At 35.9% G+C, this 24,718-nt stretch overlaps 1 protein-coding gene across 1 annotated transcript; it reads right to left on the reverse strand.

Moving 5' to 3' along the window:
- Positions 1-20,470: 20,470 nt before the first annotated feature.
- Positions 20,471-23,346, reverse strand: LOC124363570 (SET domain-containing protein SmydA-8-like). Its single transcript, XM_046818825.1, has 3 exons — positions 23,260-23,346; positions 21,668-22,059; positions 20,471-20,649 (listed from the first exon to the last, which is right to left on the reverse strand). Exons 1-3 carry the CDS (start codon positions 23,344-23,346, stop codon positions 20,475-20,477), a joined length of 654 nt encoding a protein of 217 aa, XP_046674781.1. The 3' UTR covers positions 20,471-20,474.
- Between the last annotated feature and the right edge of the window lie 1,372 nt (positions 23,347-24,718).

Genomic DNA, 24,718 nt, shown 5'->3' on the forward strand with positions numbered 1-24,718 from the left:
ATGAAAACTGATTCTTAAATATTCAAAATACTATACAGGTCTTCTCAGCTATTCACATTATTAAATTTAGACAGTTTATTTGTTTTAAACATATAAGGACCATTGTTGTTGCTATTTCCATAGTAATGGTTAACATCTTTGTAATAAATTATGAACAGGAATCAAAATGAACAAACATCAGACTACAGCAAGAAGGAGGTAGCATACAAGAGTACACGGGGTCGTGAGTTTTAATTAACTAAATTATCTTTGTTATCACAAGTAATTAGTTACTATTTACTCATTTCAATTCCTCTGATTGTGAATTAATTAGGCTTACCTAGTTATGTTGATAAGTAGGTGGTCAACTGGAGAAGATATCTAAAGCTGATATGAAATATACTTGTAATTGGCAGTTTCGGTTTAACACATGTTGACTGCAGAATATCCATGGCGCGGTCGAAATATTTCTTGGTTCGCAATATTTTGAGGTTCATTGAATCAGGAAGACTTTGATGTTAGTTCTGATGTGAAATATTTTAAAATGCTGTTCCTGTATCACGATAGATTTTGAACTGATGTTGTATTGTGGAACTGTTATGGACGGAGAGTTTTAATAACGAGACAGAAGTGATTATATCAATGTGTGGTTTTGATAGGAAGGTTGGAGATGCACAGAAGAGAAGAACAACAGAAGGTGTATTCTGACTGCCAACTCCAACGCAATTCCCAACAAGGATGCTTCCATTGGCCAATTCTCACAGTTGTGCTCCCACTTCAGATATCCCAGTCTATCTCACTCCGCTCCTCGTATTGGTCTATTAATGATCATTTTGAGGGGCGTGAAAAGCATACATGGATTCCCGCTTCAAGAACATCTTGTCAGCGAATCTGAAGTCCCAGTTATAGAAACATACCTTATTCTGATCCCAATACTCCTGACAAAATTAAAAAAAAACTTCAACTCAGGGAGTGACCAGAGATCACGTGACGTGTGATGACCAATATTTCTACAGTTATGCACCCACTTCAGATATCCCAGTCCCTCTCACTCCGCTCTTTGTATTGGTCTATTAATGATAATTTCGAGGGGCGTGAAAAGCATACATGGATTCCCGCTTCAAGAACATCTTGTCAGCGAATCTGATGTCCCAGTCATAGAAACATACCTTATTCTGATCCCAATATTCCTGTGCCAAAATTTAAAAAAACTTCAACTCAGGGGTCAACCAGAGATCACGTGACGTGTGATGGCCAAATCCTTTCTAGGTATTTTTAGGTAAGATGATCAATTTGAATGTTTACTTATAATATAGTCTAATCTATAAATTATTTTGTTTCCACAAAACTCTTCATTCAAAAGTAACAGTTTCAAGTTTTGATTTTTGTTATCAATCACCCTTTGTATTTAATAACTTGAACATTCAGACCTTCATTAAGAAAACCAAAAGATTAATCTGAAAACAGCCGCATCTTAATTTAGTTAACATAGCATTTACTTAGTTCGTAATCTGTAATACTATGAAAATGGTTAACAAAAATTCAGTTGGTTTAAATATCAAAGATGAACTAGTAAAGTTCAATCAAATCCTTTATGTTGTTAGAACAGGTCTGCCCCTTCTGATTACATTTTAGAGAAAATTTAAAATATTTTAACCATTATAAAAACTACAATGTTGGTACCAGTATTTAAAAAATTACTAAAATGAAAATATAACTATTAAAAACTTAACTCTGTACCAAATCAGTTATGAGTACTGGATACTGAAAATACCTTTAACCTCTTCAGGAGTAATCACGGCTTAAAAAGTGATTATGTTTAACAAATGGAGTAGTTAATTTTACACTAAAATACGTCTTAAGAGTTGAGTTTTCACTTTATGCTATTTTTATGAAATCATTTTTATATAACTATTGGATCATTAAAATATGTATTTTACATTCAAAAGTTGAAAAAAATTGTTAAAAATTAAGTTTGAGTTGTCATTGTCACTATGGAAACCCCCTCTGTAAAGCTGAGCTAAACAGTAAAATAGGTGCGAATTGGAAAAGCTGTTTTCAATACAAAATATGAATAACATGCCGTTATCATGAATGCACCCTAGCGGAAAACCAAAGATCTTTTTAGTGTTGCAACTTAACATAAGATAGCAACACTATTGACATAGAGACAAAGTAAGAGTCTCTATAAATGATGATTGGAGGAAATATAAACCACTATTAGTGGTTTTATTGTCCAGCCCCTCTACAAAAGAGTTGTATGGTCATTACTAGATATTTTAGGTATAATTAGTAAAGAACAGAACAATAAACCAAACCATAAAATATTTCCTGATGAAAACGGCTCAAGACGTGATTTCTCCTCTACAGTAGATTATATTTAAACGTCTGAAGACGTGGTTACTATATAAGCATAAAAGTAAGCACTACTTAAAGGGGTTAATACCTTGTTCACTGACCACAGTGTTAAGTTGTAGTTATGTGTAACACTTCTAGCTGATTTGGACCTACCATTTGTGATTCTAATTTTTGTTGTTTTCCATCAGTTCTAAAAAACTTGATTCTCCAATGCTCTGATAAAGAAAACTCTTAGCCATCAATTTCTAAGTTATTTATGTTGGCAACATTTGGAGTATCTGAACGATTATGATCTTGATCCAAAAACTGTTACCGGATCCATTTTCAATTGAAAGGGAATCTTATTTAGCACTATTTACATTGTTTGAATATGACGGAGCACTTAGATCACTGGTACAGTTATTCTACTTTTGCAAATCGCTAAAAGTGAGGAAACTCGGCACAACTTTAACACGTATGATGATATTGCCTCAGTCAGGAGTTGATCAGAGGCTGGTAGCTTCTCAGCTGTAGATGGATTATAGTCAATAGTCAAACTACTTTATTCTGTAATATGTACAAGCTACAAAGAACAGCGTCACTACAATGAAACTAAATACTAATATTAATTTTAAAATATAAGTAAAAAAATAAAATCGTAACATCTTAACAATTTATTTTCAATTCTTCTTTAAATGAATTAATCGGTTTTTGTATTGAAATATTCCTCAAAAGAATATAGAGATAAATTAGTTAAATAATCTTTGACTTCTTTTTTTAATTTTAACAGACCTGTTTCCATTATAAATTTTGTTGGTAAATTATGTAAATATCTAACACCTCTATAATATGTTTTTCTTTTTGTAAAATTCGAGATTGTGTTGATCGACATGTCTATTAAAACGACTATTATACTGTATGTATGTTTATTGGTTTTTAGTATCGGGTCAAAAAATTGTTTTATATAAATTATTGATTCAAATATGTGAAAACCATATACTGTAAGAATTCCAAGTTCAGAAAAAAATATGTTTAACAGAATCTTTATATCTTAAATTTTTCATGATTCTCAAAGATTTTTTTGTAGGATCAATAGCCTATCTAAATTACTTATTGTTGTTGCTCCATAAATGCTTATTCCGTAAGCTAAATGTGAATGGATCAAAGAGAAATATATTAATTTCAGTGTATGTAAATTACTAATTTTTACCATTTGTCGCAATGCATATAGACCAGTAGACATCTTCTTAGTAACATGATCTACATGTTTATCCCAAGCTAAATTTTTATCTATTATAAATCCTAAAAACTTTGTGTGGTCTACTTGTTTAAGTCTGTCATTGTCTAGAAAAATGTTACAGTTTTAAATTTGATCTGGATTGCTTTGTAAAAAAAGAAATATAATTAGATCTATCTGAATTTAATAAAAGATTATTTTTGTCAAAAAAATCTTTAATCCTACTTAGACCAATATAATTATGAAGAAATTTAAATATTCTCAAGCTTCTGACCAGAAAACAAAACATTTGAATCATCAGCATACAGACATACGGCACCATCCAACCCCTGGCAAACCTCCTATATAACATAAAAACAATAGAGGTCCCAGGATAGACCCCTGGGGCACACCATGCCGCAGTGTCTGCAGCTGTGATTTATGAGCCCTCACATAATGATTTTTATTGTGAAAAATTGTTTCTTCTATTTCTACATATTGTTTTCTATTTGTTAAATAGGAATCAAACCATGTTTGCTCCTTTCCATATATACCGAAGCTGTTTTCCTTATTAATTTTACATGACTGACACTATCAAATGCTCTGGTAAGATCTAGTCAAGTCAAGTCAAAGTCAAAGCAAAACTTTATTCGTGAACGTACAGAATATGTGTCAATACATAAAAGTAATTATAAATTAGAGGTTTGACAAATCTTTCCAGTTTGAAAATTCTTCAATGGAGTAGAAATGTCTTGTCGGCCAGCCAGGTTGTGAGACGTGTCCTGAATGGCAATAAGTCTCTTCTCTTCTTTGAGATGTCTTGGCAGTAGATTGAAAAATTTTGCTCCTGCATAGGAAGGTTTTTTTGGCAAACATTGCAAGTCTGTGAGATTGAAGGTTGAAATTTACTGCGGTTTCTGGTGTTGTGGGTATGGACTCTGTTCGATGAATCGTTCAGCAATTGCTTGTCGAGAATGTGAATGATGGACTGAAAGATAAACAAGGCAGTAACAGTTTGGATACCAAGGTCTTTAAAGGCACTTCTACAAGTGTTTCTTCTTGGTCCCAAGCTTGCTAGCACTCCTCACAGCCTTTTTCTGCATTATTAGGACTCTATTCAGATTTCCTGCAGTTGATCCACCCCAAACAAGCAGTCCATATCTTATGTGGGATTCAAATAGTGAGAAATAAGCAACTTTAGCTGTTTGCGAGGTCTGTGACAGCTCTGACACATACAGGGCAGTACTCAATTTGCTGCAGACCAAATCAACATGAGGTGTCCAAGATAGAGCACTGTCTACAATAATTCCCAAGTACTTAGTTTCTTCCTCCACCTCTAAGCATCGGGGAGTCCAACATTTTCATTTTGTGCTCTACTAAACAGTACTTGCTTTGTTTTTCCTTCGTTTAGTGCCAAGTTGTTAACATGACAGTATTATTTGGCTACATTTAAAGCAATGAAGGCCTTACAGTCTAAATTATAAGGTTGCTTTTCTGCCAACATCAAAGCAGTATCGTCTGCATACATTGTAGAAGAGGCATACTCACTGAGGTGATTGGGTAAGTCATTAGTGAACAGTATATAGAGTACTGGTCCAAGGACGGATCCTTGAGGAAACCCCTTCTACTGATAGGAAGTTGATCAGATCTTGCATGGTAAGTTGTGTTGTTCACTGTATATTTGATCTCAACCAATTGAGTTCTATTTTTCAAGTAGCTTGAAAACCAGCTTTCTTCTGTATTGTGAATTCCCAATGTTTTAAGCTTTTTAAATGAGTAAGTTATGTCCCAGACTGTCAAATGCTTTAGAAAAATCTAAGAACAAAGCTGTGGTCAAGTTTTCCTTCTTCCAAACTGGTCGTCCTATTACACCTTCAACAAAACATTATGATGGCTGTAGTGGTGGATCTTCCAGGTAGGAAGCCGTGTTGGTGTTCAGATAAGAGATTGTTAGCAGAGAGGTGTCTCTCATCCAATCTTGTTAAAACAATTTTTTCAATTATTTTAGAAATCGTAGGAATAAGAGATATAGGTCTATAATCACTTGCAACTTTGCATGTCTTTTTTGTTTACTTATCGGGATAACCTTAGCTACTTTAAGATCGTCTGGAAAAATGCCTTGTAAGAGAGACTTGTTAATTATGTTTGTCAATGGAAGCCTGATTTCTTCAACTATATATTTTCAATACAGTGGATGATATATCGTCAATTCCAGCTGAGGGTTTTGATTTCAGTGAAAGAATAGTTTTTTTCAACCTCAGTTAGATTTGTCATTTCGAACTTAAAATCAAGAAATATTGTTGATTATGTCCATTTGGTTGTCAGTGAGGTCAAGATTTTGACCGGCTTCTTTCAGTGTTTTTCTCCGCTACAGTTGTGAAATAAGTATTTAGGTGTTCTGCTATTTGGAGTGGATTCTGAGTTGTTTCTTTTTTTTTCCGTCAAACTTCCAGTTCAATTTCTGATTCCGTGCATTTTTTTTTGTCGTTCACTGTTTATGGTGTCCCAGATCGCTTTAGGCTTATTATCAGCATTGTTAATAAAGTCGGCAGTTTGCTTGTCTTCTACAAAATTTCAATCTCAAAAATCGTATGCTTTTTTCCTTTCTGCTGTTAATCTTTTCCGCCTCAAACCCCAGGTCTTAATTTTTCTTGCTCAAGAGCCTCAAGAAAGTCTTTTTGAAGTCTGCTAGCAACAGGGTCTGACATGCTTCTAAATTTATGCCTCTGTTTTGGATCTAGATTTTTTTGTAAGGGCAGGCTGTGTTCATTGCTGAGGTGAGGATGCCACTAAGTTTTTTTGTACGCTGTGTTTACATTTTCTGTATTTATGATTTTCATCCTATTCCTGATCGCGGAGAATTTCTTTTAGGTGGTCCAAATTTTTCTTGTTTAAGTGCCTTCTTTCTGAATTTATGATGGGCAGAGGAAGCTGAACACTTGTAGATTGAGCTTAGCTGTGCTTTATGATCTGAAATCCCAGTAGTGAATGTAGAGACATTGATTTCTTGAGTAGTGATATTACTACATACAGTCTATGGATGAAGATGTAGTATTTGTCTCTCTGGTAGGTGGGAGTTGTAAACGGTGAATATTGTATGCTGCCAAAGTATTAGTTAGCTTTGCGTTGTCCCTATCTTTGTTTTAGACAATCGATATTTATATCTCCCATGATTCCCCCCCCCCCCCCCACCCCCCCCCCCCCCCACCCCCCCCCCCCCCCACCCCCCCCCCCCCCCACCCCCCCCCCCCCCCACCCCCCCCCCCCCCCACCCCAAGAGGAAAGAACGAATAGAAAAAAATTAGAAAGTCAGAAATTTTTGTTGAGTAATTTACTGACTTCTCCATTATAAATTAGGCCCTAACTACTCTAGCGTAATACTGATTGAACTCTGTTTCATTCTTTCATGAAACATGCTTTTATTTTATTTACTTTCTGTGAATGTAGCACCTGCATGCCGTTCGAAATAAATATTCTTCGTTTTTTTCGAAAACTCTTTATCGCGACGCGTTAATCGTCGCAGAATTAGTGTCCTATATGCGATTCTGCAAGAGATCGTCATAGTTATTTTTATTTTCAAACAAAAAAACCAGTACCGAATAGATTGCGCGTACTGGTTGGTCCCATTTTGCACAGTTTCATATTACTTTGTGGTATTTTTTTTGTATTCGGTAATCTTGTAAAAGGCTTGCGTTTTCTCTTGCGTGGGCTTCTACAAAACTGTCTTGACGAGCCTGTTTATCGACGGCTGCGACATAATGTTGGTTGTTGGGCAAACCGTCGATCTGTTTCAAGTGTACACAAGGATTTGCGGACACTGTTGGCGAAACTTGTACGGTTTGAAACTAAAACACTGACATGAATCTCAATTTTAATGTACCAAAAAATCGGAATTGTATCATTTGGCTAGATGTTAACCAAGAAAGATTTTTATACGAATTTTAAATGTTGCATGACAACTTCATTTCTTTAAGAATGAATGGCGTCACTTTCGTGGAAGCTCTCGTTTTCTATGATTATCTGATCCTGCAGGACATCTGCCAAGTATAAAATGATCTATAGATTTGAAATTGTGCATGCAACTTCAGCAAAGCCTGTTACAACACATGGGGTGGCGTACTCTACCTTGCACATATTAAAGTTTATTATTATTATACACTTCTATAGTTATCAATAAAATCAATAGTGAACGTAATTTATTGGTACATTTATAATGTGAATATATAAAATAAAATCTTACAACTTAAATTTTTACTCAAGCGCCTGGAATGAATATGAACACTTATGTAACGAAAGATGTACTCGTATAAATTCCAGCCACAACATGCTGTACCGTTCTGGGCAGCGCCAAGACCCCGGGATGTCCTATGTCTCCCTGTAAGGAAACATCCCTGATTAAATATAACCAAGGGACGTAAGTTTTCATTTATAATACTAACAGTTACCCGCGGCTTCGCACGCACGTAAGCTATGCATGTGTATGATCATTTCTGGTTAGAGTGAATTATATTTCCGACGCCGATGTTAGTTTGCCTTGATTCCACGATCAAGAAAATATGTCAAGATGTGTTTATTTACGGCCATTGCAATTTACTTTCAGTATAACGTATTTCTGGTGCTACAATTGTGTGTGATTTGTTGTCCTGCTCAAGAAGAAATAGATACATAAGCAGGTTTGAGAATCCTATTTCTGTGTAAAGACAACTAAGGTGCAGTTTTTTGGACAGTCTTGAAATTTATCGTAAAAGTTAGATAGTAGTATCTTTATTACAGTACTGATCAAGCACTGCAATACTTAAAATTTGCTAAAACGTTAAGTTATTAGTATACTTTTGCTAAAAAATGTTCTTATCTGGATATTATCTTACTCTCTGCTCAACAGCGGTTCCGGAAAATGTTGAAATAAGAAGAAGTTTTGTTACTATCAAGCTTATTCAATGCTTTCAAGTTGATAAATGCGAGAAAATTGAAAATAGTGGTTAAATGAATTTAAAATATAGTTGTACTATCATAAAACAATGTTTAGACAACCCGTTTAACTACATTTTACTTGCATTATTTTAATTAATATTTCGCAACTCTAGAGACCAGTGGGGCGTCAGCCTGGAGAATTGGAATAGGTCTATATAATAACTAGGGACCCTAAGAATGCCCATGTAAATTTCCAGTACAATCAGTCCAGTAGATTTTGCGTTATATAGTAACAAACACTCGAACACAGTTTAAAATAAATAATTGCTTTGTTATCAGTTTTTGTTGCAAATTTTTCGAAAATTGACCACAATATTTTATTGAAAGACAAATACGCAGAGTTTATTGTACTATAATGCTATTTCAGTTGTAAATTTTTGAAATGTATTTCTGTTCGAGTATTTGGTACTTAGTAAATCCATATAAATACACAATTCGTGTACAGGGCGTTATCGCGGATCAGTTACTATAAGATGTGTAAGTAATCAATTTAACTCATTTTTATTAGATTAACCATATTTTTGAACCATGAGTACGTGGTATTGAACAAATTGAGGGGTCAATGCTTGATTTACAAAATGTAAAACACACCTATGTTCTACAGAGTTGTAAACGTCTTTACATCTGGAACATACTACAAAAGATTGCAGTAACCCATTTTAGTTTCATAATTGTTGCCAGGTTAACTAAAGAGTTTTATGTTTGTCTACTCTATAAAAATATAGAATAATTTAATATTTGTCAAAAATATTGGATAATTGAATAAAGGAAATAATCAAGTGAAAGCTGCTATAAAAATTACTTTTTTATTGTATTAATTATTAAGGATTGTGTGACTTTCTCTATCTCCATTCATATTTATTACCTTCCTGTATTTTAATGCCTTATTATTTTGATAGAAGGGGAAACTAATTAATAATGGCTAAACATTGTGGTTAAGAACATCCTGATAACTTGTGAGAAGCCAAAGATCGTAATATCTCTCTGAGGGGAACAACACCGATTACTACCTGGTTTAGTTGACTAATGACTCTGTAAATGTTGTAGGATTGGGAGCTACAAGTGGATGTCAACGAATTATATAAGTTTTATTTTGAGATTACTTTTTAATTACATCTGATAATTTATGTGCGTGACTCAATTTTATTTTATCCATGTCGCTATTTTTCAGAGGAACAACGTTTTTTGCTTCCATGTGAAATGTAAAATACGCTTATCGTTATTGTTGTTTATCCAGCAATGACACATAATTTGTTTACTCAATATCAAATTACTTTCCTGTTTCACTGCACAGAAGAAACGAGTAAAATTATAAGATTGTTGATTGTGTCATGTTAGACTGACTACAACAAAGGAAATATTCTTGCAACACATTTTACATGATGTATTAATTTAATTATAACGGTGAAGTAATTAATTAATATTTTCCCCATGCTATGTTATACAATACAATTTCAGTACAAAGCCTGGAAACGATAAACAATGTGCCATTTCGATGATCAGATGTACAATAATTTCAATACACTATAAAACCGTACTGCATTAAAATGCAGAAAAATATTAAAAAATGTATTCTATGTACTCCCAAAAGTGTTCTCTGGAGCACATATATACCGTGAGTTTTAAAGTATAGATACACTCTGTTTAGGTTTTGATTGATAAATAAGGAGGGATGGCACTCGTGACACTTTTAGAAAAAAGTGAACTTTTTAGTCACTGTTACAACTTGCCAATTTCCCCAAAAATGAGTAATGGGTAATTGGGATTTTGAAGGAGAGGCTCTGTAATGTAAATCTATAAATGTAAAAAATCCACCTCATTGAAAAGGACATCTCATTTGAAAGGCCTTAATAAAAGAAGGAGAACAGTGGGAACTAGAGCTTTCTATCTCAACTCAGTACAAAATGGCAGCTTATTGAAATTAATTAAAAAAACTAAATGATGCAAAACATGAACATCCAAATTCAGGAAGTAAATAAATAACTTCAATAGGCAACAACTTAATCACAAACTAAAACCTGTTTTACAATTATTACCTGCTGCAGGGCAGGCCTCTCTTATCTTATCAGTTTTGAAGAAGTCCAGTATCATGTTCAGTTTCTGGTTGGAATTAACAAAGTTAAGGCGTTTGTATTTATGATACATTACGTTGAAATGGAGTGTTTAAGTGACAAGAGCGTATTATGATCCTGATGATACGAGGTTACGGAGACCGGGTGAGATCTAGAATACAAATACAGAATATACATATACTTTATTCCAGAAAATATAATTAACAAAAATTGACATCAGTACTGGTATGAATTACTAGCCACTGTATCCAGTAAGCGTGGCTAGCTCAACTGAAAGTTTGTTCTTATTGTATGGTGTTCAGTCGAATCTTAACAAGTAAACCATGCGGTTAATCCGCAGTGTGCACACCCCACATTAACAGTTTACTGTATTTTTAAACACAACATTTGTTAGTTATAAATTAAAAAATTTTTAATATAAAACTGTACAAATTCCTAAACTAAAATTTGAAAAAGTTATCAATATTAATAACAATTAAAAGGCTATTTTAAATTTATTCTCAAATTTGTTTCTATTTTTACAATTTTTTATTTGAAAAGGCAAAAGAGTAAAAAATTGTAGACCCCAAAAAAGAAAAGCTTTTTTTGAAAATTTACTTATTTACCTTCAGTCTCATGAACAGCCCTAGTAAGTCGCCTCTTGTTCTTTGGTAAACTCTGTCTCAGATCTCAGTTTAAACTATCAATTTTTTTATTAATTTTTTTTATTTATACATTGTTGTTTATTTTTAATGTGTTACATTGGATACGGCAGACTGCGCTACGACACGTAAAGAGGCATAAACATTTGTTTACATTTAAATTGAAAGAAATATTAAATTATTGTAAAGTAGTGTAGCTAATGCAAATTGCAAACACAAAGTTACTTATCTAATTTTAAATTTAGATTGCACGAATGATCAATAAACTCTCTAATGAAATGTAAATACTACGCTGTTATAAAAGCTACCTTAACGTGCAAAGCTGTAAATACTTGCACATAAAGAAATAGAATCTGGTTAGATCGAAAGTAAATTAAAAGATCCGAAAGAAGACGCTTTATGATCGGAGTTAGTTTTAGTTGGTTTACATTTTCTTGACAGGGGCACAAGTCAAACTCTACAATGGTACTGGAAATATCTTAGACAGAAAGTGAATTAAAACAGACGGAATTTGATTCTTTAAAAGAAAATTAGTTTATCGAGACTTATGTATATAAAGAAAGTGTCCTGAATTACTTATCAACACCTAACAAAAAAAAACCATGAAAGATAGAGGCATGGAATTTGGTACATACCTTCATGTTGCACCCTACAGGCTCACGAAGGAATTACTTTTCTCTACATCAGTTGTTGCTTTCTCTACGATAAAGTTGTGACAATTTCTATAAGAAATACATTGCAGCAAAGATATTTTACTTATTAAACATTAGAATATTACAACAAAATCGTATGTTAAGTTAATTTAAGTACCATTTTAAATATAGTGACTCTTATAGTCTTGAAATCATAAAGTAAGGATGTGAAATAACATAATTTATTACTTCAATATTATCTGTAATCACTTTTAGAGCACAGGGGTTATCCAGATAATAAAATTGGAAATATACTTTTAACTGAAACTTTTAATAAATATTATGTGTGCAGCGCTTAATCAGAAGTGTAATGCAGGAATTAAAGATTTAATAAAAAAGCTTTTGCTACAGATTTAAAGACTTTTATAAAACCCAACTTAGATGTTTTTTTGTAAGAAGTTCGGTTCTCGGACCTTTATAGGATACTATATATATATAAGTAGTATATTTATACAATAGATAAGTAATATATCTATACCTATTCATGCTAACAAAACAAACTCAAACTGTGGTATCAAAAATATTCTTAGTCCAGATGTATACTACAATGACCGAAAGTAGACCGATTTATTATCGAAGTAGTCTTGTATGTATGTAGTACTTCTCAGATCAGTGTATGTATGTATACAGGAGGTTATAATTATAGCGCGCGCGCGCGCGCGCGTGTGTGTGTGTGTGTGTGAGTGATTGTTTCATCGCAGAATCAAGAGAAACTCAACTATGGTACTAGAAGTATCTTAGACCGGATTAAACTAAAATGACTATAAGTATACTTTTTTAGCATATTTTCTTGATCATTGTAGCATGGCAAACTCAACCATGGTGTAGAAAATATAATTCTTTCAAATCAGAAGTATTCACCTACACGCAGAGTCTAAAATAAGAGCCGTTAGCCATTTTGCTTACCATTTGAAGCTGTTAACATTGGACACTAACATAATAAATATCCATTCATATCTTAATCCAATTCATAAACTGATTAGAACCTCACCATGCATTATATATTTAATGTATATTGTCTTCGGCTTAAGGATTCCTCCACACTGGCCTAATATAGTTCAATTGTTACTGAAATTGTCAGAGCAATTTAATAAATTATCATGGAATGTTAGAGGAAATTCGAATCTTATAAAAACTGTTTTACTGTACGACTTCAGGGTCCCAAAACACCGTTCTTTAAACTTAAATCTAAAATGGACCGGGAGACTGGAATAACTTTGAGTGACTATCAATTATCTCAGGAGTGTTTTAGGATGACATAAAAAAAAAAAAAAAAAAAAATACGTGGATATAGTGCCATTTTTATCAACAGGAAATTTTGTGCGAAGCCGTGGGTAACGGCTAGTATTTATATATAAACATCTAATTACCAGCGGTCTCTAAATTACCACTTCATACCCCTTACAAAACTATAAATTTATAATAAACCCGAACTGTGGCCACCCAATTATTTGCTCGCTGCTTAGGTTATAGATACAACTATTGGCCGTATCGATTAACATTTCCGATTTTCTTGTTATGATTCATATAGGCTGCTGTATGTATTAATTCAGTTTTGAGCAGCCCTTACATAAACAAGGTAGGAGTACGCCTGACAATGTATCGCGCAATAGCTAAGTGTCGAGGTAGTGGGGTTGGATATTGTTCAATCAATTGTCCAAAAACCATTGTCTTGCGAAAGAAATAGGATTTTTTTCGGATATTTTCCACCATTCAGTGATATAGGGGAATCAGTAACACTACGTTTCGAGATCTGCAATCTGATCTCTTCTTCAGGTAAATGTGTCTTAGGTGGTTGGTCGGCTGATGCAGACCTATTGTGACCTGTATCCTGTAGATCTGTTTTTTTAATAATTAGTGTTGTGTTTTTGTTTTTTATTAAGTGCGTGTTTTAGAGTTAGTGAAGTTGAAACAACATGGTGAAGGAAACAGGATTTTCCGAAATTTGCCATTGTTTCAGTAATACGGTACAATCAGTAACCCTACGTTTTCGAGATCTCGAACGATCAAATCGATCGTTTCGCATCACTGAACGATAGCAAATGTCCGGAAAAATCCTATCAAAGACTTCCAAAACAAACTTCCATCGTCATAAACTTCAAACAAAGAAACAAACATCGTGGTTGTAATTCAAATCACAAAGAATTACAAGAAACATATTTTTAATAACTCACCACGTTCCAAGTTAAATAAAAATATTCAGACTGAAATCCTACTATTCAAAACACATAATAGTAGGACAGAATAATATATTGGGAAACACACACAAAGATTTGCAACTGATCTGGTGGACTGCTGCGGATCTTCAATAAATTGTGTTACAATTTCTAACTGTCTTCGCCCTAAAGGAGGCCGACCTGAGGGGTGGAGCATCTGAAATGGATCCAGACACTCGAAATTAATTTACTAAAGTTCTTTAAGTATTTCCTTGTCACAGGTCTATCAGGATGTGTAACCATTAAACCGCCTTCCTTCCTGCCTCGTGATAATTTTCCATTCAAAGCCCCGAAAATAAATATCATATCATTTCTACTTTATCGTCGTGACTACTACTGGGCAATATTACTCGTAAGCAGCAATAAATTTGAGAATATTATTTAAAAGCAAGAATGAAAAAAGCGATTGATAATAAATAATTTTTAATATTTAAAAACACACAACACACACAACTTTTTTCACAACACTTCAGGAATCAGTAACCACACAAAATAATGATACCATTAGATAATAACCACTCTAAAAAGTATGATCTGTTCTGACGAAATTGAAACAAAGAAGAGACTTGTTTTTATACTAATCCGTAGTTCGAACCGGGAAAGTCTGGCCACTCTTTGCAGATAAACTTCTTATCAGTGCACTTTCTAACTTTCATTGGATCCTTCGTTCATTGCTTTCCTAATTGATTCAGAACATAAACGACCAATGTAACCGGTTTCCACTCAGACAGTAACTTTACAACAATAATAATGCAAGAGTAAAGACTCTTAATTAACATTTTGATGACTTATTATTGTGTATGTAATACAATTTTCGAGGGTTCCCGACCTGAGATAATGTCCCAGATCGTCCCAACTTTTCCAACATCAGGCAACATTTAAGGAAGGGGGAAAGTGCCGATCGGAAATGTCATTAGCCACCGTGCGGGCTTCGGTGGGGCCTCCCTGGCCTTCTGACGAAGAAACAAAAACATCCCTCGAAATAGTACTCAAATTGAAGAGCACTCAGTGTGTGTAACATTCCTTATTTCTAAGGATATAGGGCCTGGATTCCTTAGGTCCAAAAGGGTTTACTATGCCCTCTCTTCAAAATATCCAAGAGAGCAAGTGTACACAATCACCGAATAGGAATTTTATTGTTGTCAGTTGTATTCGCTTGTACCGAATCGGGCATTCGCGAATTGTGGTCAAAAGTGATCATAAAGGTTTGTCTTTATTTTAGGATATGTAAATTAATACATGGTCGATTGATGAGATATAATTTATTGTTGCAGGAGTTTAATCTGGGAATCGGGTACGTGAAAGGAAAAGATAACGTGGTACCTGCTATCAAGAATAACGTGTTTATCAAAGATAACGTGCTATCAAGAATAAATTATAGTGGGTTAGCCACAAAAGATATGCTTGTGATTATTAACGCTTTAAGAAATAAACTTGACTTGTTATTTCGAGATGGACATAGGTAAGTTATTTAAGGACTCAAGCATTAAACAGGAGGTGAATGGGTTTTTTGGTACCAGTGATTAGAGAATTAAAAAACTAAAACATGGCAAAACTATTAATTAAAACAATTATTTATTATAATTATAATAAATAAAAGAAGTTTTTAATAGAAAGTCAGTCAACGAGGATAATTGGTATGAGGCCTATGTTGAAAGAACTTTAAAATTAAGCTCACTTGAAGCATGGACAATTGGAGCTGGTATTGTTTATGTAATAGGCTACTACAGAATTTGGTATATTCCGAACGATGGAGATGAGGACCATAAAAGATCAATTAAAGTGTGTGAGTTATACCCAGAAGGATAAATATGAATATAAAAGCAGTGGGAAGTTTACAACCGATTATACCATATAAAATAAGATAAATACAGTAATAGTGCTGATTTAATACGAGAATTACCGACCGGAAGAAGGGGAGTAAAGTAATATTTTACTCTTATCGTTATACTAGCGTGAGTCACAAAACCGACAACCAACAACTAACACCCGATGATCTACCTCGCCTAATGGGACCATCAAAAACACCTCCCTATCAATACTCTCACCTCCCACCTCCCCCCCATAACACACCCTTACTGATTACCTTCCCCTCACCCAAACCATCTACCATTCAATTCTCCTGGTCGAAAATCAATGATTATAAAACCCGTATCCCCTGGAGACCAACCCATCAACATCCCTGAAAATGGATGTATTAATCACCTGAAAAATACCCCCCACACCCACCGCATGTGTCATACACCTCCCCGCCACCACAGCCCCCCACCCACCCCCCCCGTCTCGAGGTAGTCGTGTAGCCCAGTTTTTGAAATAAAGCTTCCCCCGACCCATCCCAAAAAAAAGTCCACCCCCTCTCAACCCCACCCCTGCCCCGGTCTCATCCCTGTGTAAGATGTCGAACTAACATTGTTAACAGACCAATACCCACCAAATTGTTATTCAAATTACCCCCCACCCTCTAGACGCGGCCCAATAACCTTGAAAAGCCCCCCCCCCCCTAAACCATCCCCCCTAACCCACCCATATGACCCCCCTCACGTATCACACTACACAGCCACTATTGCCGACCACCCACACCCCCCCACCCCCTCCCCTCCAAATGCATAAAAACACCACCTGGTCCAGTCTACACCAGCAATTTTAAGACATCCTCAATTATCCCCCACCCCCAAAAACTAACCCCAAAAACAAATACCCTCCCCACCCCCACAACATCGCTTATAAGACTTACCGACAGATTACAAAGGATTCTGTACCTGACATCCATATTATTCAAAAATGCACGCGTTCAAGTTTCGTCATCTCATCAAGTTTCGGACCCGTTTTAAAAACTCCAGGTGTCTGCTTAATGGTTTCTTCTATGCCATTAGAAACGTTTAATAGCGGAGTTCTTCAATGGTGTCTATTGGGAACGAGTAAACTACTGATTTAAATGTCCCGAAAGGTAAAAAATTCCAAAGAGATATAAGTCCGGAGATCTCCTTGCAGGCCATGGACTGGTCCACCTCGGCCTATCGATTGATTTTGTGAAAACTCATTTTAGGTGTCCACAAACAGCCAGAGAGTAGTTGCGCAGGTACCCCTGTCATGCATAAACCCACATGTTTTTGGCGCAAAAATTCAGAGGGATACAATACCTTAAGGCAGGTTAGGTAGCACTCCTCTTCAAAAGTTCAAAAGTACAACCACGCTCATTATTGGCCTGGGAGTGAAGCATGAATACCACAAAGTAAACTGCTAAAATACCGAACCCTAATATGGAATAAATAACTGACATTGTGGCCGATTAGGTATGATTGCTTGAAGACCTTCCTGTCTGCCCAAATGTGGTTGTTATGGAAGTTAATGATAACTGTTCTTGTAAAGTGATCCTCATTGGTAAACAAAATTAAACGCAAGAAGTATGGATTATTTTGATAGAAGCTATCCACAAAAACAACATGGGGAGCGTAGTCTTGTGGCAAAAGAGTTGCTGGAACATGGAGTTGCTTGGACATGCTGGAAGTGGTATGGGTGTAACTGGTACTCGTGTAGTATTCTCCGAATACTAGATTAGCTGACATTGAACTGTAGTGACAATTCCCCCCACCCCCCCCCCCCCCCACCCCCCCCCCCCCCCACCCCCCCCCCCCCCCACCCCCCCCCCCCCCCACCCCCCCCCCCCCCCACCCCCCCCCCCCCAACAATTATTTGCACATTTTATTACATTATAGTCCATTATAGTGGTTAGTTAGTTAGTTTTAGTAGTTGTAGTTTTATTACGTGTTATTAACACGTAACGGCTGCATACGTTGAGTAATTTAGTTTTGCTGTTCACGAATAAAGTTTAAGTTCGTTTGTTAGGAATGCATATGGGTCCTTCTTTATCCTACGTTCTCCTCTACGGACGGAGGCATTAGAGCCATCTTTTTCCTAGTGCCCCAATTAATGTTACATTTTTTCTTCCAAAACGAATCGTTTTCCTTTTGTTGCGATCGGCGAAGTTCACGGACACTAATCTAAGAGCCTGAAGGTCATATATGTTGTTTGCACAATGGATATTGCTGTGATGGGGCAGCTTCAATTCAGTGTAGGTGGCTTTGTAAAACATCATGGCCTCCAGTGGCCATTCTCAATTTGGCCACGCAGTCAGTCTCGGTGAGGCAGGTCTCCCGGAACGTGTTGCATTAAGAAGTTGTTCCCACTTCTTTCCGCTAGCTCCCTTTCGGCGTCTTTCAGCCATGGTTCCTTCGTCTTCTTTGACCCTCATCATACAACTGACTAACACACAGCTGATGTCTCAGTGTTTCGTTGTCTTGTGTTTTTGTTATGGAAATCCATAACGTTTTTAAATTTAACATAGTGTTGATTTTAATGTATTTATTACGAAAATTGTTTTTAACTACCCATTTGCCAAAAGAGATAAGGGTTTGAAACGTTATTACATTATACAATTTGTAATGCTATTTCTTTATTTCAAGTTACAAATTTTCTTTTAAAAACACAATGAATCGCTGAAACTCACCTTTAGAAATTGAACTTTACACGCTAATGTTATTTATATTATTAAATTATATTACTTCCAATGGTTTTTATTTATATTGATGTTTTTATATATGTTACTCCATAATAAATATTTTAGATAATGGCATTTCAACATAATCATACAATAATAGCGATTTATTGTCTATGTTGTATACGTGTACATATCATTTGAACAATACAAAGTTTAGGTTGATTTGAATAAAACAACGTTGGAAAGAGAGTATTTCATCGATCTGATCTTTTTCCGGTTCAGCGGTGGTTGCGGCTGTTAAAAGATGTGCTCACGAGATTTTCCACGCTCGTGCTCAACAATGAACTAAATAAAATTGCTTCTCTTCACCTCCACATTTTCTACTTTACTTCTTAGCAGGTTAAAAACGTTTGTGTAACTCATTTTTCTCAATACAGCTGTGTATTGTTCCGACCTAGTGGGTCGAGAAGCAGATTGTCTGTTCTCGGACTAACATTACTCGTAACGGAGGAAAACAGAAATTTCCAAAAACACAGACGGGGAGAAGTGGTGGGTTGGAGCACTTTACAGTTAAATGGACGAGTTTGAACTCCGGAAGAGTCCGAGAGTGACCGCTCCCATTGGCATCCCATGTAGAATACGGCCATCTCGTTAAAGTTCCGATAACCACCAAGAGCACAGTACGAGGAAGACGTCGGTCGTTCGGATGCAAAGTTCTGAACTAGCAGATACACATGATTCAAAGTCACGTCAAACTATGATGATCGTGTCAAAGACAGTGGTTTATTATGCAACAGTGTAGCAGGAGCTTTATCTGGTGTGTTTTGGACTGTCCCAAAGCTCCAGTTTTTTGACACTGATTAGGTAGACCGTAAGCTCATAATGCAGAAGATGCTATCTTTGCGTGTGCAATTGTCACTCAGATGGAGTAAGTGGAGTCCGCATGTAGAGAATATCATGCGTGCATGATTGAGTAATGTCTAAATACCGAGATAACCAGTTATGAAGGATGTATCTGTCTCAGTACAATGTAGAGGCCGCGTGATCCCTTTTGCGGGAACTGGTTGTCTTTGAACCCAGAGGTGTATTTTTAGACAAACTGAGATTTGTCTCAACTGCTTTAAGATAAACGACTAAATAATAGGATTATTTCAAAATCTGAATATGCTATGTGAATTCAGCATACCATTACACACACCTCAGCGTAGAAGGTATGGCGAATTTAATGTGAATGCTGAGTTCAGCTCCATTGTACTTCCCACAATCTGCCGCTGTCACAGACTTGACTTCTGGAATCTGGAGTCCTCGTCGGTCTGAAAAGATCCAAACAAAGAAGTCGGCGACGAAAGAAGTATTGCATCGTTTCGACATCAGAGACACCTAGACTACAAAAGAGGTAAGCCTGTTTTATCCAGCAGCCATCCAGTGTTCTAGATGAAAAGGCGCTCCCATTGTGAGGACTCCAGATTCCAGGAGTCAAGTCTGTGACTGCGTCAGATTTCAGATGCTAAATTAAGCGAGAGGTGAAATGAACTACTATTTCTTTAATATAATAAATAAAATTTCTCCATTCTAATATTGTTTATATTTGTGTTGTTGTGGAAAATATACACATCCTCGCATCTTTCTTTTCGATCCGAAACAGGGAATGGTTTTATTCCCGTACATTGGACTCTCTAGTTACATTGTTATGTACAAATTGATTGTAAATGTTCTAACGTACGAATTGTGCCTAGCATTGAATTTTAGAACCTTTGCTTGCACTACCAACAAACATTGTGTATACATTTTGTTCGAAATTTAAAAAATGGCAATACCCGTAACAATCTATTATCAGTCAGTTACCTGAGTGTTACCTGAAGTTGTCGGCGGGGTAGATGGTATGGGTGGTGTTTGCAACACAGTTGTGTGACATAATGGCGGTCTGGGGGTACAGTCCTCGCACGAAAAAGCCATTTTCCGTTCGCACCTCGAAAGCATTCACTTCTAGTACCCCGATCACGAAGTGGATAATATCTTCGCTGAACCTGTCAGGGAAAAGCAAGTTATATTTGTCTTAGATTATTTTACAACCGAATAATACTAAGTGAGAAAGGTTTATTTCAAACTGAGAAACTACATACCTACTTATAGAAAGGTAGATGGAGCGTTCACTACATCAAAATTTATCTTCGGTCATTGCGTCATAAACTACGAGTAAGTGTTCCACTCTTGATTCGGAACAGAACTGACAAACATCGGGTGATGTAGACACATAGTTAAGGCGACAACATGTCTCTCCGCGGGCATCCTTCCATCAAACACGTTTTTAGCTGCGTCATTGGCAATACATCAAGACCATGCATCAAGATCAAGATGAGTCATTATTGATTCAAAACATTAAGGTGTTTTAGTTTAGCACGAATTAGTGGGATTTACTGATGTAGGTTTGGTTTGGTTTCATATTAGATATGAAATAAAAGTAAATAATTAATGCCAAACCATGGCTCAAATTATCTTTAATTTTTGTTTACTATAGGTAGGTACGCATTTTTCATTATTCCCATCAAATTTAATGTCTTTTAAACTATCTATATATCTTGTTCAATTTTTTCATTGAATTTTATTCGAAGGTAAAATTTATTGTTTTATACCTGTAGGCTATGAATTTTAAGGGAAAATGCGACTTTATAACTGAAACTGTCAGGAAAGCTGACTATGAAAGGTAACATTCAAAAACAAAATTGTTAAAGCTGTTTGGATATCTTTGAAAAATTATATGATATACCAAATTTGAAAAAATTTGATCATTTTTGATCATTTTTGATCATTTTTGATCACTATAGAAATGTCATGGATGGATAGGTGGGCAGACACATGGACAGTGAGTGGAGAGGCTTTACGAGTGACTCCAACCAATCGCTACTCAAAACATGTCTAAACGGATGTTTACAAAAACATTTCAAACTCGTTTTTCTATAACATTGCAATAGTACTTTCTTGTCTACTATATTAATTGGATAAAAAAACTAAATGAAACACCATTGAGATTTCTTCAAACTGTACCTTTCAGCCAGTCTGCATTTTTTCCGCAGGAATTCGACAACGTTGATTTGCTCGGTCTTCCATTCCGACTGAGCCTTCCTCTCCTCCGTGTGAGCCTCCATCTCGTCGATCTCAGCCTGCCAGCGGTCCGGTGCCTTCTCCTTGTTGAGCAACATTCGCAGCGGAGTGATACACTCGTACTGGGGCGAGCCATTGGTGTCCTCCTCCTCGGCCTCTTGTTGGTAGCGCACTCCGGCCGCCGCGAACACCGCACACTCCGACCCCTTGTGTGGCTCCAGGGTAGCGCACTCCTCCCCGCAGACAGGCCAGCCGCATGCAGAGCAAAACCACCGAACCGTCTGTCGGGCAGTAGCAGCCCAGACAGACCGGTGGACTGCCGGACTTTGGCCCCACTACGAACGGGTACTCCATCAACACTTTCATCTCCCGCCTTCAAATCTCGGGAGGCTAAGACGAACCTGCAAAGTGACAAGCAAGCGTTACTTCAAACACGAATTATCTGTAGAAATAAACACAATTCGTCGTAATGATACTTCTTTACTGGACTTCTGAAAGAACGTAATGAACAATGCTTCAATACAATATCATCAGGATACAATGCACATAGTATTTATACATATGTCACATTATTTACACATCCATATGTAAGTATTCCTCGTTACTTAGACAGTAAAAGCCATATAAAGCTAATCGGCATCCGCTGGGTCTGTGCTCCTTTCATATCATTGGGAAGGGTACTAAGCACCTGCTTGTAAGGGCATTGTCCTACGGGCCCCATTAATTCAATAAGATTTTCACTTTTATAGATTAGTTAGGGCTCAATATAAATCTTCTGCAGGGCTTGAAAATGTTACATTTATTCCCTATAACCTGTCTTTGTCATAGATTTATACCATGTAAGCTTAAGTATTGTCACTATCGTTCGGTTTGACAATGGCTTGCAACATTTTTACGGTGTTTTCCTACGCTATCGCACGCGTCCCCTCTTTGGCTTCCGCAAATCTGGGTTTGATGCTTGATAGGTTGCAATGTTGTACAAGTGATACAGCAAACACTTGCTCCGATTTGGTCAAGAAGCGGATTGTCTAACTGGAAGTGCCCTTGCACGAGAGAGAGAGAAAAACACATTTTTCACAAAGCCTACTTATAAGAGAAGTGGTGACCTAAGGCACACCACAACCCGACGGGTATGTCTCAGGTTGAGTCTGAATGTGGGTGTTAACATCATGGATGAATACGATTAATTCTGCTTCTCTTAGGGTTGCAGGTTGGGATTATTGTTCTACAACTTTCTCCCAACAAGATAACACACAGCAAGATAATGAAAAATATGAAATTTGGATGACCAACGCCCAACTATTTGCGAGGGATTTAAAGCTGAAGTCATAGTGTACTCATCAAATGCTACATATAGCCAAGGTGATTGCGACTTTATCAAACGCTTGTTGGACTGCCCCTCAATATGAGCAGTTCGACTTATGTAGGAATCCATAACCTCAGCAAGACCTCTAATACATACAACAGAGAAAGACCAGTATATCTTTGTTACTCGGCCAACAAGGGGAATCGTAAGTCACAGACAGTCTCCATACATCATGGTAAGCCACTAAGTCTAAGTTCTGTCTCAAAAATGCAATATTAAAATCGGCAATATTGTACTCCTTGTCGTCAAAAATCATCTGGCGTAAAACCCTCAGAATGCAGAAAATTTATCACTTTGGGTCTGCCATTTTTGGTGTATGCTTCAGGCCAGTAACATTGTACTTCTTGTTGTGCGTGGTCATTTGGCGTATGGTTTGATCGTTTCAGAACGTGAAGTTTTTGATTAGTTTGGGTCTGACTTCTATGAACTTCAATTGGTAGGATAAAATAACCACCACACAGCAGCAGGCACTGCATGGGGTAGTTGTTAGGTGAATTTAACATTCCTTTCTTCAATGTATGCTCCTGCCATCGTAAAAGAAAAACTTAAAATTTGGTAACATAAAAATGTTGACTTTATTATTACCCAGATTAGCAAAAAGCTAAACTTCCTCTCACTTTTGCTGCAACATAAAGGCTACACAGGAACACATTATATAATTACGTTTGCTTACCTGCCGACCTTCTCATTCCTTTTAATGGTATAAGACTTTGGCATGTCGGAAATTTGGTGTTGTCGCGGACTTTGACAACTATGTCAGGTAGGTACCTGAGATTCGCTCGACAAATCTGAAACTAAAAAGATTACTCATTTAACAAGATATGGAGTACGTAGTTGGTTGTACTATGCTTATGTTTAAATTCTTATATTCTCTACTGCAATATACGTCTGAGCTACAATCCATATTACATGGTTTTGTCATTAATGGTATAACATATTTTAGTCTAAAAATATTACATTTTAAATTATGCTGACTTTTGATAAAGTTATTCGTTCGAATTTTATCCCACATACTTAATCAACTACACATAAAAATCAGGTTGCGATCAAAAGTAACGGTGGGAGAGGATTTTTACCTGGTTGGGAATATTATAATTAAATAAATTTTTCAATTTTATTGTTGATGAGACTTGCTTTAGGGTACCTTTTTTAACACTTCCTCACTGAATACAAACTGATTATACGTAGAAATGCAGCGGTACACTGATTATCTTAATGATTATTAATGCTACCTATTGATAATAAATTATTATATGTTATGTAATTTTTTTCGATTTTAATAAGTAGATTATCATATGTTATATATTATTATAATTTTTTTTCTAAATTGTTTACTATCTCAAAAACATGTAGCGTCATAAAAATTCGAATGTACGTTCAAAATTACTTTTAAGTGGACGCCCTTGTACATCACGTGGTGCCAAACTCTAAAGTTTCAAAAAATGAAACATTGTTGATTAAACGCTTTTGTTTCTTAAGAAGTGTCATTTTTTACACGAAAAAAATTGCATAATCCAAATTTATCGGTTTACTATAAATTTGAACTAGAGTATTTTTTTTTTTTTATGGTTGATAAAAAATATATATCACTGATTTTGTAAAACCTACTAAAATGTAAATCTTTCTAA

This window comes from Homalodisca vitripennis, chromosome 5 (assembly GCF_021130785.1).
Source record: "Homalodisca vitripennis isolate AUS2020 chromosome 5, UT_GWSS_2.1, whole genome shotgun sequence".
Classification (NCBI taxonomy): Eukaryota; Metazoa; Arthropoda; class Insecta; order Hemiptera; family Cicadellidae; genus Homalodisca; species Homalodisca vitripennis.